The sequence below is a fragment of the Cucurbita maxima genome, unplaced genomic scaffold (genome assembly GCF_002738345.1).
Source record: "Cucurbita maxima cultivar Rimu unplaced genomic scaffold, Cmax_1.0 Cma_Scf00005, whole genome shotgun sequence".
Classification (NCBI taxonomy): domain Eukaryota; kingdom Viridiplantae; phylum Streptophyta; class Magnoliopsida; order Cucurbitales; family Cucurbitaceae; genus Cucurbita; species Cucurbita maxima.
The window spans coordinates 2,445,298-2,460,103 of NW_019272021.1; the positions used below are offsets into that span (position 1 = coordinate 2,445,298).

General features: G+C 31.8%; 2 protein-coding genes across 9 annotated transcripts; one reads left to right on the forward strand and one right to left on the reverse strand.

Annotated features, from left to right (window-relative positions):
- Positions 1-3,289: 3,289 nt before the first annotated feature.
- On the reverse strand, positions 3,290-6,899 carry LOC111479846 (monothiol glutaredoxin-S15, mitochondrial). Of its 2 annotated transcripts, none has more exons than XM_023124697.1 (7): positions 6,766-6,899; positions 6,214-6,303; positions 5,032-5,169; positions 4,716-4,815; positions 4,132-4,198; positions 3,757-3,835; positions 3,290-3,609 (listed from the first exon to the last, which is right to left on the reverse strand). In XM_023124697.1, exons 2-7 carry the CDS (start codon positions 6,283-6,285, stop codon positions 3,553-3,555), a joined length of 513 nt encoding a protein of 170 aa, XP_022980465.1. In that variant the 5' UTR covers positions 6,286-6,303; positions 6,766-6,899; the 3' UTR covers positions 3,290-3,552. The 2 variants fall into 2 exon arrangements, with proteins under 2 accessions (XP_022980465.1, XP_022980464.1); XM_023124696.1 differs by having other exon boundaries at positions 6,214-6,334; positions 6,766-6,896.
- Positions 6,900-8,489: 1,590 nt separating this feature from the next.
- LOC111479591 (lys-63-specific deubiquitinase BRCC36-like) lies at positions 8,490-13,910 on the forward strand. Of its 7 annotated transcripts, XM_023124327.1 has the most exons (11): positions 8,498-8,752; positions 9,325-9,328; positions 9,398-9,523; positions 10,320-10,407; positions 10,908-10,993; positions 11,068-11,283; positions 12,164-12,348; positions 12,605-12,763; positions 12,877-12,957; positions 13,069-13,123; positions 13,327-13,910. In XM_023124327.1, exons 1-11 carry the CDS (start codon positions 8,673-8,675, stop codon positions 13,525-13,527), a joined length of 1,281 nt encoding a protein of 426 aa, XP_022980095.1. In that variant the 5' UTR covers positions 8,498-8,672; the 3' UTR covers positions 13,528-13,910. The 7 variants fall into 7 exon arrangements, with proteins under 7 accessions (XP_022980096.1, XP_022980093.1, XP_022980095.1 ...); XM_023124328.1 differs by lacking the exon at positions 9,325-9,328 and having other exon boundaries at positions 8,490-8,752; positions 12,877-12,962; positions 13,327-13,505; XM_023124325.1 differs by lacking the exon at positions 9,325-9,328 and having other exon boundaries at positions 8,494-8,752.
- The last annotated feature ends 896 nt before the right edge of the window (positions 13,911-14,806 follow it).

A 14,806-nucleotide genomic window follows, 5' to 3' on the forward strand; every position in this document is an offset into this window, starting at 1 on the left:
AAATAGAAAAATATAATTTAATTTCATACCCAATGGTTTATTAGGTTTTAAAATTATAGATAAATAAATAATTTATAAAAAATAAAATTAATTAAAAAGGTAAGTCAAATAATAATTATTTTAAAATTATAAATAAAATAAAAAAATATAATTTAATTTCATACGTAATAAACAAATTTTTAAAAGTTTATTAGGTTTAAAATTATGGATAAATAAATAATTTATAAAAAATTAAATTACAATATCTTTTTTTTAATTTAATCATAATATTAAATTTATATGAGTTATACGTAATAATTTTCCGTCAAAATTAAAAAAATAAAAATAAAATAAAATCTTAACAATTTTTGTGGATCTCACTTTTTAAACTCTAATATACAGTAGTATCAATTTTTGATTTTTGTTAGTACAGGTAAACTTGTTATTGTGAATAGAGAACGTGTTATAATTAGTGAGATTAGGCCTCTTTCATTGTTGGTGGGTTGGATGCATTTAATCTAGCATTTGATTAGGCCTCATTTGATAGTTGAACCAGTTGCCTCTTAGTTTATCATCAAATTTGAGCTCGAACCTCCTATTGGGATGTCAAATGTTGACGTCGACAACTGTTGATAGATTTGAGTTCAATCCTATTTGCAGTAGCTCCCATTACATGCGATACTAGAGCGGGATCTTTAGAATTCTCAATTCCCATTGTTTTTGGTTGACCAATTACTCGAACATTGACCAAAATTCATTAAAAATTGTTGGAATTCTTCATCAATTGACCCAATATTAGTAGGGTTGTCTTCAAGTAATTCTTGATTAAATGACCTAGCATCAATTGACCCAATATTAGTAGCGTTGTTTACAACCCGATGATTCTCCTCTTGAAAACCAATAAATATAGAATTTTAAAAAGTTTTAAACAAACTCGAACACTTCAAAAATAATATAACATAAAATTTAAAGATTTATTAAACACATTTTTTTCAAATTCAAACCTGTTGGGCGCCATGAGGATTACTACATAATCGACAAGAACATGATTCAGTACAAGAAAGTCCTTTCTGCAAATCATAGAAACAGATTAATACAAAAGTGTTAAAAAAAAAAACGTATTATTCTTCAAGCAATGTTATGAAAATGAACCTGAAAGCATTCACAGTATCTTTTTCGGCACATTGACTGCTTGCACTTGCATCCTCTTACTTCTGAAGATAAATTCTCCTCATTCTCATCTACCTGAACGGATTCAAACCCCTAATTATTTTCAAAATACAACCACACCCGACACCACTCTTTTCCTCATTCTTATTATAATCACTCACTTGTTTTAGATTGAAAGCTGATGGATTTTTGTTTAGAATATTTTGTTTGACAATCTCGACAGTGTCCTCATATAAAGGTAAGTTGGAGCAATCTGTGCAGCCACAATCATTCTTGCAATAAAACCCGGTTGAAAAACATTCGCAATATCTGCATGAACATGGAGTTAAACATCAAATCAAAAAGAGTATCAAAATTATGGGTTGGTAACAAAATTATGTGTTCTTGGTTTTAAAGTGTCACTTACAATTTTAGACACTCTGATTTCTTGCAATTGCAACTTCGGCTAGATCTGCTCTCATTGTCCTCCCTTATTTAATAATAAATATATAAGAAATTACTCTTTATCCATAAACTCATTAAGTTAAAAAAAAAAAAGTTCACCTCTTTCTTTTGATGTTAGAATTATCGTTCATCTGGTTCATATAAATGTCTGGACAATTATCGTTCATGTCATTCATACAAATGTCTGGAAGCACCTGCCCTTACATAAAATACATACACATTATAAAAATAATTTAATTTTATATTTATATATAGATAAGGTAATTATTTTTTACCACGCTAGGAATTTCATTTTGATTGAGATTGATGTTTTGATCTCCACCATTAAAATTGTTTATCTCTATGCCAGTATTTTCTGACACGATATTGGTTTCGGTACAAATGTTATCAATCTCGTTCAGATGGACGACGCTGGTACAAATGTTATCAATCTCGTTTAGTTGCACGACGCTTTGGTTGTAATCCATTGCAATATTGTCTATATTAGTTCTAAAATAACCAAAATTGATGTTACGTTAATCAAAATAAAATAAAATTTAATACACGGAATACAAAAAAAAATATATTTAATAGAAGTTGTCGAGAAGACGAACCCTAGGTCTTCAATGGATGGAAGACTTTTGAAGATAGAATCCAAATCCAAATCCTGCCATTATAACCAAAAAAAATTGTAACAAAAATAATTTAACAATGAATAATTAAATAAATAAGAACATAAACCAAAATACCTTATAAATATCAGAAGGAGAAGATGGAATGGAAGACATGAGTGAAAATTAATTTGAGAGGAAATTTTGATGCGTTAATTAGTGATGAGTGAAAAATTATGACTTTCTTTATAATTTATAGAAATAATTCCTAATTTATTTAGGATTATTATTATTAAGATTATTTATTTATTTATTTTGTAATAAATATTAAAAAAATATTAAAAAAATCTAATTTTAAAATATTTTAAAAAAATCGTATTTTTTTAAAATAAAATATATTAAAAAAGGGAAATTTAATTTGAGAGGAAAATTTAATTGGTTAATATATTGAAATAAGCTTAATTTTATGACTTTGTTTACTATTTATAAAAATAATTCCTAATAGAAGATCTACCAAAATTATTTAAAAAAGATTTAATTTTGAAATATTTAAAAAAAGATCTAATTTTGAATATTTAAAAAACATCTAACTTTATAATATTTATTAAAAAAATCATATTTTGTTTAAGAAAATATATTTAAAAAAAACGAGTTAATGACTTTCTTTACCATTTATAAAAATAATTCCTAAAATTTTTTCATATAATTCCTAATTTATTATTATTATTATTATTATCTTCTCAAGATTTTTCATTTAATTTAAAATAATTTTGAAATATTTATAAAAAAATCGTTTTTTTTAAAAAAAATATATATTAAAAAAAAAAAAAAAAAAACAAAACCTAAAACGTTGTAAATGGCTATCACCAAAACAAGACAGAATACCAAGAGAGGAACGAGTTAAATACATGGGGGCTTTGTGCCCTTACTGGCATGATGCCAACCAAAGCCAAAACCTGTGTTCCAGATTACGTTCAAGCTCTCAATACGTCGTGATTACTAGTCATTGTTGGGATAGGAAATCCTTATCTACCTACAATCTACAATGTTGTTAGAATCCCAACTGGTGTTGCTCGCAGAGCATGTATCAGTCAGTTGCTCTTATTGGGAAGGGTCTATTTTTTTTTATTCCATAGCTAATAGTTATAAGAAAAAAATAGCTTAGTAAATTCATACACATAGTAACTCCATAATCGCTAATCACTTGTGATGTAATATTCTAAACGAGGAAAAAAATAATAATAATAACAGTTGTAGTCACATTTATTAGGGAATATAAAAAAAAAAAAGGTTTAAATGATTGAACACAAACCATCCATGGAAGATGGGTTTAACCATATCTCTTTCTTCATACTGGGTGACTGAGAACTTATTCAGTCTTCTGATTGGCTGCAATATCATTGAGCTTTTCCTTCAATTCTCCAGTCTACACACGAATAAGAACAATGTCAACAGGGGGCACCTTGAAAATAATGTTGAGTCATGTTTTCTGGGAAAAAAATGGTGATAATAAACCCAGAAATCCTTGAACGATCCTAAGAGAAGTGAACTGTGTAGGTTGTAAATTGGATACCTGATGCAGATTGAGTATGATATCAGATCCTCCAATAAACTCTCCTTTGATGAAAATCTGGGGAAATGTTGGCCAGTTGCTACATACAAAAATTTCTCATATCACAACATATTCATAAGCATTTTATTTTCTTCGGCCAACAGTATCACGAGTTTATATTCGCCCGTAATTTGTTTGGAAATGTTTTCCAAGTAGCAGATATCATCATACAAACTGTAATTGATTTAATAAGTCATTCGCAGTTTAGTAGATCATATTTACCTATGCATTGACTTAATCCTTTTCAAATCTTCAAATCAAATATTACGCAGGCATGACTTAATCTTTTTCAAATCAACTATTTCGATAGAAAGTCTGGTATTGAAGGGTGCATACCTAAAGGATTTCACAGCATTTTTAAGCTCGGCATCTTCCAAGATATTTCTAGCACTCAAAGGTACGTCTGCAATACTTAAAACATGTGAGAATCACGGAAAAAGATGACAAGCAACAGAATGGGGTTGCAAGGATTTATATCCCGTGATGGACACGGAACAAACATTCAACTATATTATTAGAAAATTCAATACAGATTCAACTATATTATTAGAAAATTCAATACAGATTCAACTATATTATTAGAAAATTCAATACAGATTCAACTATATTATTGTAGCAGCAAGGAGCAGAAAACCGAAGACCATACAAACAAAATTCATGTGATTATAAAGAAGCAAGATAATGGTATACATAAGCGATCACAGTGCCAGTAATTTGAAGTATTGAGACCATATAGTGATAATCTACTCATTACACACATTACAAACAAAGAAAACAGATACAATATTGGCTCAAAACATAGGATTATTAGACCATCAATTTCCGTTCCAGGAGAACAAATAGGTACGTCGCAAAATAAGCTTAACCAAGAGAGAACAGACTCGTTAAACCAAACACACGCACACACAATGAGCACTTACTATATAAATTCAACACTCTAACAGCAAGAGAGCTAAATCCACATTGAGGAGCATCCGGCACCCCTTTCATATAAATCATCACAGGATTTTGCTGTACATCCTAATAAAATACAGAACGAAATTTAGTACTCGTTTTTAAATTCCTCACATCCAACTCACACCATTAAACATATAACTTTTCTAATTTTTGTCCCTTTTGTGTATTTCATTTAATCATGAAATTTTCTCTTATCAAAAAAGAAAAAGGGGAAAGCACATAGTTTCTAATGTGCTTCCTAGATAAATGTTGCCAGTTCTTTCGCAAAAGCATACATACCAGTTCAACAACATCCCTCAAAGAAAGGCTAGAATTCTCAAGTTTATTAGTAGGTTTGAAATCATCATGAGTATCAGGATCATTAGGTACAGTCGTTGAGTATCTCATTCCATGCTGGTAATTAAACCCAGGCACCACCTATCAACAGTAAAAACGAGGCACCATAATATATCATAGTAAGCTTTGTCGGTCAACTTTTATAATTTGTATGTTGTCTTAGAACTCAAGGATGTACATCAAAATTAAGTCTAAAGTTCTTATATATCATGTTCAAGTAAGGTCATGATGATTTGTATGTCCTCACTACCATATAATTTCACACTAGGGCAGTCATCAAGTTTTTTAAAAAAAATTTAGCGCAAATATCAAATTGTCCTAATTTGGAGGTTATATCAATTGAAACCCTAAACTAATAATTGTATCAACTTAAACACTAAATTTTTATAAGTGAATCAATTTAGGCTCTCCTTAGAATTCCATTTTAAAACTATAAATGCCTAACTTTTACACGTGCATAAGACTTCTTGAAATGCAAGATTAATGTAAATTAGATAAAAATGCAAGAATCAAGTAGGTAGTAGCAGTTTTTCATAACAACGAGAAGGCTGGCACATCGTCCGGTGTCTTGCTCTGATACCATTTGTAACATCCCAAGTACACCGCTAGCAGACATTGACCTCTATGGGTTTTACTTTTCGGGCTTCCCTTCAAGGCTTTAAAAGCCGTCTGCTAGGGGAAGGTTTCCACACCCTTATAAAGGGTGTTTTGTTCTCCTCCCCAACCAATGGGGAAACTTTAAAGACAACAGAACTAATGTGGCCATAATAAAGAAAACGACATTTATAATCTAACCAAATGAGATAAAATGAAGTTGTGATCAAGAGTAATAGAAAATACTATGACAAAATAGGCATTATACTTAAGCATACATCTCTAAACCCCAGAAAAATAGATAGCCTACAGATCTCTTTCTTCAAAGTCAGGATAGATGTGTGAGATAAAGGGAAGATAAGGATACTTGAACATGGTTCCAAGCTTTTCAAATGGCACAAAAATGAGAAATAAAAATCTCCACAAACTCATGCCTATGATCAACTAAACAATTCAAAAGCTAAAACCTACGAAACAGGACAATAGAACTCAGAGTATAATATATGATAATGTGATTTCCTCAAACCGTACTATTCTGTTAGTGCGAGTAGCTGGAAGACCTGCCAAGCCTTTGAAGAGCAAGCTTGATAATGACTTCGCCATTGTTCCAATTATAATACTCTGTTAAACGAGCAATGTCCAAGTAGATTATCTGAAGTAGACAACAAATTCAAGACTCAGCAAATTGGAGTCAAACAGTAACATATATCAATGTACAATGACAAAATGAAAAAAAAAATGAGGAATGAATTCCTTGAGAAAAACAAATTTTTTTAGGCTTTAGCATCATCATATAGAAGGAATTACAAGAGGACAGCCAACTCAAAAAGAAAAAAACAAGTTTAGTGATACAATTATTCGAAACCCAATAAATAGAAACGGATATGAATTAATCGCACAAATTATTAAAGGTTAATCCAATGACACAGATCCAGAAAAACTTAGAATAGCACTACCAGAAACCAGATACAGCTGAATCAACACACTGCTAGGTCGAGAAATGCAGAAATTGAGAGAGTAAAGGAAAGAAGATAAAAATAAACCGGTATGTCGCTGTGAGCCGAAAGAAGAGAAAAAACTCACCGTCGATGAAATTTTCGCCGGAAATAGCTCGGCGGTTCCGATGGATAGTTGGGGATTTTCGCCGGAAACGTGGAAGACAAAGAGATACAGGCGGTTCCGATGGATGGTTGGGGCTTAGCAAAAGGGTTTAGTTTCATACCTTTATACATTAATTGTTTATTTTTTTCTTGGGAAATTTTACAATCACACGCATCTCTTCCTATCAAATTACTGTACGCCGCTTTTATCCGACCAATCAAATAAAGAAATGCGTTTACCACAAGTTTGACCACAAATTTTGTATATAACTTTTGGAGGTATGAGAGTAATAATTTAGTATCTACACATCATAAACATTTAGTCTTTATATTTTATTTAGTTATTATATAGTCTGGTGTAACAATTTAGTTTGTATACGCTATAAACTACAAAAATAATATATATATATATATATATATATATATATATAATTTAGTTTGTATACGCTATAAACTACAAAAATAATATATATATATATATATATATATATATATATAATATGGTCTAATTTAAATTATTCTTGTATTTAATTTTTATTTTTTAAATCATTTATTTACCATTTGTATACTATAAATAAAACTTCTCTTTAATTNATTTAGTTTGTATACGCTATAAACTACAAAAATAATATATATATATATATATATATATATATATATATAATATGGTCTAATTTAAATTATTCTTGTATTTAATTTTTATTTTTTAAATCATTTATTTACCATTTGTATACTATAAATAAAACTTCTCTTTAATATTTAATTTTTATTTTTTAAATCATTTATTTACCATTTGTATACTATAAATAAAACTTCTCTTTAATTCTTATCTGTGTTTTAAAGTTTTGAGAGTAACTCGAAACCTTAAATGGTGATATCCCACATTGATTGAAGAGGTGGAAACTTTTTCCCAGCATATTTGAAAGGATGCGGAAATCTTTTCCATGCGTTTTAAAGATTAATATTTGTGAGTGGTGTCCTAGTTCTTACCGTTTTAATTTTAACTACTTAAATTTTTTTAATATTTAACGCTAAATTTTTATATTAATAATCAACTAAATTAATTAAATACGGTCTTAAAATGCTTTTAAAATTAAAAAACACATTATAAAAATTATTAATATTTTAATTAAAAAACGTTTTGAACTTTAAAAAAAATTAAACACATTATAAAAACTATTAATATTTTATTAAAAAATATTTTGAATTTTAAAAAAAAATTTAAAATACATTTTAACACTTGAGAAGTTAAAAAAAAAAATTATTATTATTAATAACATGTTTAAAAAATATTTATAAACTTTTAAGAATAATATTTTTTTTTCATATAGGTGTTAGGTGGTAATAAATTTTTTGAATTTTATTTTATAAAGATTAAATGCGTCTATGGTTAGAATTTCATGAATATATTTTTTAAAAAATATAATATAAACGAAATAATAATCATTTATATTCAAAACTAACAAAAAAAAAAAAAAAAAAAAAAAAAAAAAAAAAAAAAANGTTTAAAAATTTAAAAATATTACCGAAATTATTTAGATTTTTTTATTTTTTTAAAAGAAAATAATATTTTTATTAATTTACCAATTCCAAAGAATAAATGGTCTTATTTTTCCTAAAATACAACTATTTATATATATTTTTTTTACATATAAGAATATTTAGAAAAGGATACGTGTACAAATCGCATAGTCATCAATCAGATATCATCAATTATATGCACGATCGTATAGTATTGCTGCTCGATCTGCTGCACAAGGTCCGGATCATCGGCAGTCATTTGTTCCAACGGAATCTCTCTTTTCCTTCATTCATTTTCTACAGAGTGTTTTGGAATTCATAGAAACGGTGATCGAAAAATGTCTCTGACGGGCGTTAAGATGTCCGAAGATGTTTGGTTTACTTGCCTCACTCATGCATTGTCCACGGAGACTGAAGAAATCATGGGACTTCTCCTTGGCGATATTGAGGTCACTCTCTAGATTTCCACTCTGCAATTTACTATCCCCTATTTTAAAGGTTTTCCGAGTTCGTTTGAGCCCATTCTCCTTCATTTTGTATAATCTGCTATGGCTTTTGCTTTAATTTGGTTTTCTTGGTGTATATTTGTTGGCTTGGTTGCTTGTCTTGGTTGTTTATTTGAACATAGGTTTGATTGGTTGCTTTATGTTGGTTTGCTTATTTTCTATTGTTTTTCTGCTCCTTCGGCTCAGTTAATTGATTCCTTGGTCATTTTTTAAAATTCAGGGTGAGGAATGGTATTTGTGGTGCTACCTGTAGAGTCTTCCGACTCCAAAATGATGTTTGTTAGAAATGGACTTGGTTTCTTTTTCACAAGAGTTCGTGTGAATTTGTTACGTTAAGCACTGTTCTATCTCTTGTTAGACAGTCTATATGAATTATGGTTCATTGGCTAACACAGTATGGAGATATTCATTTTACAATTTCTCTCTAGAGTTTGAGAATTTTTGTTTTTTTGTTTTTTCGTTTTTTCATGGCTGATTCTTTATGCTTTAAGCCATTTTCATGCCTTTTCTTTCAGGGTGGTACGTTTTTCTTTTTAGAAGGTAGTTTTTATTTCGATTCTGCGTCTTCCTGACCACGAAATTTTGCAGCATTCAGAAAATGGTAGTGTAACTGCACTAATTTGGGGAGCATCGCCTCAGACACGGTCTGACAGAAGGAAGGACCGCGTGGAGACTCATCCTGAACAATTGGCTGCTGCATCTGCCCAGGCTGAGATATCCTTCGCTTCTTTTATCTTTATGAAATTCTTCATCTTCTAGACATTGTCCTATTCTTCTCAGTTCATGTTGATGCATCCTCTGTAGGGCATCTTCTTTTACTTTATCATTTAAATCCATTATTTGTCAATGGTCTTGACAAATGAAAATAGTTATACTATGAGCCCTAGGGAGTGGCCTCATTGGTTTAGGCCTGCGGTCTCTGAGTAACACCTATCTAAAGATCATCTATTCAAATTTTCGGACGAGTTTAATAAAGAAAACCTTTGATGTCTCTAGAGTCTAGGCCACCTTAGGGTGGCTACAAACTTTGAGAAAAACAATTACTATGATGAAGAATGTTTTTGTATGGTATGTGTTTAAATTATTGGGGATCTATCAAAGTGGAAAATAGGAAAGAAAAAAGTTCTATTGAAAAATCAGTTTCCTAGTTTAATATAGTTTTTTTATTGGTTATAAGAGGAATAGAGGAGGTTGTTCTATGGGGACTTGTTAAATTTTATGAGTGATCGAATTTCATTATGTTCTCTACTTTTGAGAGTAGAAAATGGTAGAAACTGATTTTTAATACCAGTGCTAGCTTTGTGAAGCAGTTTAACGTAAGTAGGTTAACTATGCAAATTTCTGTAGGACTTTCGAAGATGAGTAGTTTGTTACTTGTTTTTTTTTTCAAAAAAATAAAAATAAAAACCTGAATGAATCTTTTGGTTATTTGTTCTTCCACTAGTGATTAAATCTATATGAAGTTATTTTTATTTTTTTCAATATCGTTATATACTTAATTTTATAAAACAGAATGACATCAATGACTGGGAGAACAACAAGAGTTATTGGGTGGTACCATTCACATCCTCATATTACAGTGCTTCCTTCACATGTTGGTTAGTATTGACTTGTCTATGATGTCTAATTGTAACCCATCTTCGATGAGTTGGTTTTCCATCTCCATCTGCTTTCCCCTATGTTTCAGGCATTCTTTTGGAGTTAGGATGCCCAGAGTAGAACACTGAAAATTTTGTTTTGAACTTGTTTGTTCTGATGGTTGTAATAATTAAAAAAGTAGACCTGAAAATTTCGTTAGTGCAGTTTCTTTTTCCTCTTCATATTCCTTCTGAAAACTAACATTTCATAAGAGTTGGCAGATATCTCTATGTTATATGAGATGATAATCGACCTTTCATGTCAGAGTTTGGGTCCATTGCCCCCAATCTTGTACATTATGTCTTTGCTACAACTTTGGCTTAGGAGTTTCCTTAATTTTATGTATTAGAAGTTGTTTTTTTTTTTTTTTTTTTTTCTTCTCAATCAAGNTTTTTTTTTTTTTTTTTGCTCTTCTCAATCAAGGAAAAGAAATTTTCAATCATGAAAATCTTACTTGCAGATGTTCGAACTCAGGGGACATATCAGCTCCTTGATTCTGGGTTTATTGGGCTGATATTTTCCTGCTTTAGTGAAGATGCAAATAAGGTTTGAATAGTTGTATTGCTTTGGAGAATTATCTTTTGCATGTTTGCTAAACATATTTAGTTGGGAAATATCAGGTTGGAAGAATTCAAGTTATTGCTTTTCAGTCCTCGGATGGGAAGCAAAATCACCAATCAAGACCTATTTCTTTGTCTCCTGTATATCGGAATTCAGTGATTGATGTTGAATCTTCATTGAGTTCCTCTGATAACTTATCAGCAAATGTTGGCTATGGACCAAGGGAGAGTCCTGAACAGGATACTGGTGATTCCATGATTGCTGGAACTCTTAAGGTACAAGTACAACATATATTCATTACGAAGATACCTGAATCTGGATGTTGTCATTCATATAGCCTGCTTAAGTCGAATGATGAGCAGAAGGCTTTGCCAAAGCTTCAATTTTCTGTCACACATGATATTGTAGATAGCATTGTTCGTTTATGGGGAAACACATTTGACTCTTAAGACATTTTGAAAACTTTAATTGGGTACTTGATGAGTTGTGCCCTGGTTTAGAGTTCGAAAACTTACACAGAATAACAATAACTTACTATACTCTTGAGTCTCATATTCAGGTACGAACGTGGTTGAATTCTCCCTTTCTATCTTTTCTCTGCTCTGATTGGGGCTAAAGCTGGACATCCCAGAATTTTGTATTCACGTCTGTAGATAAATCTCTTCAATCAATCTCTACCGATTCATTTTCATGCCAATTGGTAAACTAAATCTGCAACTGTGTTTTGCTAAAACTTTTGTTTTACACTCTTGGATCACGGATGAGATGCTGTTGCAAATAATATAGCGTACTCATGTTCTGTGAATAAGATTTAACTCCTTCAAGATAGTACAGAAGCTTCCAATTACCATGCACCTTGTTGTATCTGGAAAACGTTGGTCCAACTCTACGAAAAAAAAAGGGATGATATCACCATTTTAATGTGACATTTTTTAGTTGAATGTTTCTCTGCCATCACATGAAGTAATTGTCTACTGATTAATTGAAGTTACTTGGTTACTGTTTGTCATCAAAGGAGACATCTAAACAAGTTCTCCACAGATATTATATAACAATTCGGTTCTGCGAGTTTAATTTTGTTAAAACTTTTGAAGTGCTGCGCAGTGAACAATTCCCCATGATTGGTGTGTATGACTTGTTTGACTTTGTCTACAGGGAACTGGACGATCTTCGGAGTTGGGGTATTTCTTTGCTAATGCCGACACCAACTATCAAGGAAAAGAGAAAATCGGAGGAAGCTATCTTACTAAAAATGCAAACAGCGGAATTACTGATATCGATCCAATGGACTTGTCTGAGAGTATGCAAGAAGCAATGCACCGCTCAAATATTGAAATGAGGTATGGGTTATGAAGTGCAGATTTCTTGGTGGTTGCTTGTCATACTGTTATCTAAATAATGGTTTTATCTTGTAATGATTTCTAAACTTCGTTAAGTTATGTAGCTGCATTAATAGGGAGTCCGATGTAGAAATTGTCTTTGTTATTTTGCTCTTCTTTACTGAAGAATAGTTCTTTATCGTCATTTTTTTTCTAGAGCTGGCAGACTCTGACTATGAAGTCTAAATCTTGTGAAATTGTTTTCTTTTGCTGCCAGTGCTGCCGCATTCTCAAGGAAGGAGATTCCTCTTCATGTTATGCCAACTGCCTCGCTCATAAAGCTTGATTCACCATTAATGTCTTTTACTGATTTACAGCAGGTTCTGTTTGAAGAGGAGAGATCAGCTTATAACCAAGCCGTCTCGTATAATATGAAGTAAATGGTTCTCTCTTTAGTTAACCCATTGGAGCATAGTTTCCTAATTTATACAAAATGGTTCTGTAATCTATTTGTTATTGACTCTATTCATTGCTTTTTCTTTCCCATAGGGATGGGAAAGTGCATCCGCTGACATTCATACATCACACATCAACATATCAGGCTTCAATGTGCAAGTTGATTGAATATTGGTTAGGTTCACATGCTGCCTCAACCATTAATTTGGGATCTTTTGTTCTCCGTTTGCCTAAAAATGCCCATTTGATTGGAATTGTTCTTACTTCCCTTTTCATTGCTTGCAGTGTTAGTCCTGTCATAAGTGCGCTTCAGGACCGCGTAAAAGAGAATGAAATTCGGGTATGAATTGATTCCAAAAACTCCCATCTGCATAGATAGATCCCTCGGATTTTATGACATGGACTCAAAGGGGACATTTTCTGCGCATTAATTTTTTGATCTATTTGCTCCGATGAATTCAAAATGTTACTTCATGATTTGACAAAAGAGTATTAGATAGTTCTAATATGTTCTTGAAGGCTGATGATACTTGTTTAAAACAGTTAGCTTTGCTGGCTGAGGAAGCCAGGAATTTGGAAGTTGAGGCTGCAAAAGCAAACGAGTCAGTCCCAGGATCACCTCACCAAGTTCATGGATCTCGAGCAAGTGCTTCGACAACACCTAGGGACTTATATCCTTCAACTGCATCTGTTGGCGCACAAAGTGCAGGAAGCTCTAGTCACCAGAGTAGAAAGGGGTTGTGATGATTCTAGCACCAACAACTTGTTTTCCGAATTCCCGAAAGCCCGCATTCGGGTGCTTTTGTGTGCATAAAAACGATCCAAAGTATAGAAGAGAGGTCAAATGGCATTCATTCAAGGTACCAACATTTCATCTTCTTGATGTTAGATACTGTCTAAAAATTGGTTTTGATTGGGTAGTAGAAGCATGCTGTTGAATCCACTTATTTGAGTATGGATAAGTTGCAAATTAACAGCAATCTAGATGTGTATGCTGTCTGATGACCAAAATGAAGTTTCAGCAGCAATGCAAGAAAATTCATGAAAGTGGTCTCTTTTTTTGCTTTCCCTATAGTGTAAAGAATAGGGATTAAATGTGTATCACAATGAACACGTAGTTTTTTGAAGATGAAAGTCAGAAAAGAAGGAAGGGTTTTTGGATGATTAGCCATGTGAGATAAAAACAATGGAAGATGAAAAGGAAAAGAACACAACTGTAAAGTAAAAGAAATAAGGAAGACTTTAAGATAAAGGAGGTAAAGAAAAGATGAAAATTTTAGTGTCATAGGTTTGTTTGGAAAAGCGGCTAAGATTCCGAAAGATGAAAGGTCTTTTAACTACATATGTTATTATTCTCTCTCTGTCTCACTCTTATGGATTGGGTACCTCTGATGGATGTATTTAATAGGTAGATATAGACGTAGTAGCGGCCAATAACCTGAGAGTAGAGAAGAGGGTTAGAAAAGAAAGGAAGGGAGAGGGAGAGAGAGATTATGGAGGATATATAAATAGTGAGTTGGTGGTGGTGATGCATGGAAGTGATTCCCAAGGAGAATCGAATCACCCTCACTTTCCTTTTTCTCTTTCTCTTCTTTACAGTTTTTGGTCCTCTCTCACCCTCTTCCCCTTTACCCTTCCCCAAGAGAATGGATGCCACTTCTCCCTCTCTCTCCCACCCTCACAGTGTTCCTCTTTTGGTGTGTGAGAGAGAGAGAGAGAGAGAGAGAGAGCCATTTTATGGATGTGGGTGAAGAGGGAAAGAGATTTGATGGGTGTGGGTGAAAAAGAGAGAATACCATAGCTGTGGGTTAAGAAAGAACTAGGAAGAGAGGGAGAGAGATAGAGAGAGAGATGTGGGTGAAGAGAAAAAAGAAAAAGAAGAGAGAAAAGATGGTCAAAATGAAACATCCAAGACTTGGTTATTTATCACAACCCTTTATTGAAACTCACATTTTTCCTTTTGAATTTTAATTAAATCCTTTCCCCTTTTTTCCTCTTTTGAATTTCACTGTTTCCCCCCCCT

Bases quoted from the DNA above. Each gene is read 5' to 3' on its own strand.
- LOC111479591 (XM_023124325.1), top strand. From the start codon at position 8,642: ATGTCTCTGACGGGCGTTAAGATGTCCGAAGATGTTTGGTTTACTTGC. The intron at 9,524-10,319 runs ATATCCTTCGCT...ATTTTATAAAAC, and splicing joins CTGCATCTGCCCAGGCTGAG to AGAATGACATCAATGACTGG. The intron at 10,994-11,067 runs GTTTGAATAGTT...GGGAAATATCAG, and splicing joins TTAGTGAAGATGCAAATAAG to GTTGGAAGAATTCAAGTTAT.
- LOC111479846 (XM_023124697.1), bottom strand. From the start codon at position 6,285: ATGGCGAAGTCATTATCAAGCTTGCTCTTCAAAGGCTTGGCAGGTCTT. The intron at 4,199-4,715 runs GTAAGTGCTCAT...TAAGTATTGCAG, and splicing joins TAGAGTGTTGAATTTATATA to ACGTACCTTTGAGTGCTAGA. The intron at 3,836-4,131 runs GTATGCACCCTT...TTTTGTATGTAG, and splicing joins AATGCTGTGAAATCCTTTAG to CAACTGGCCAACATTTCCCC.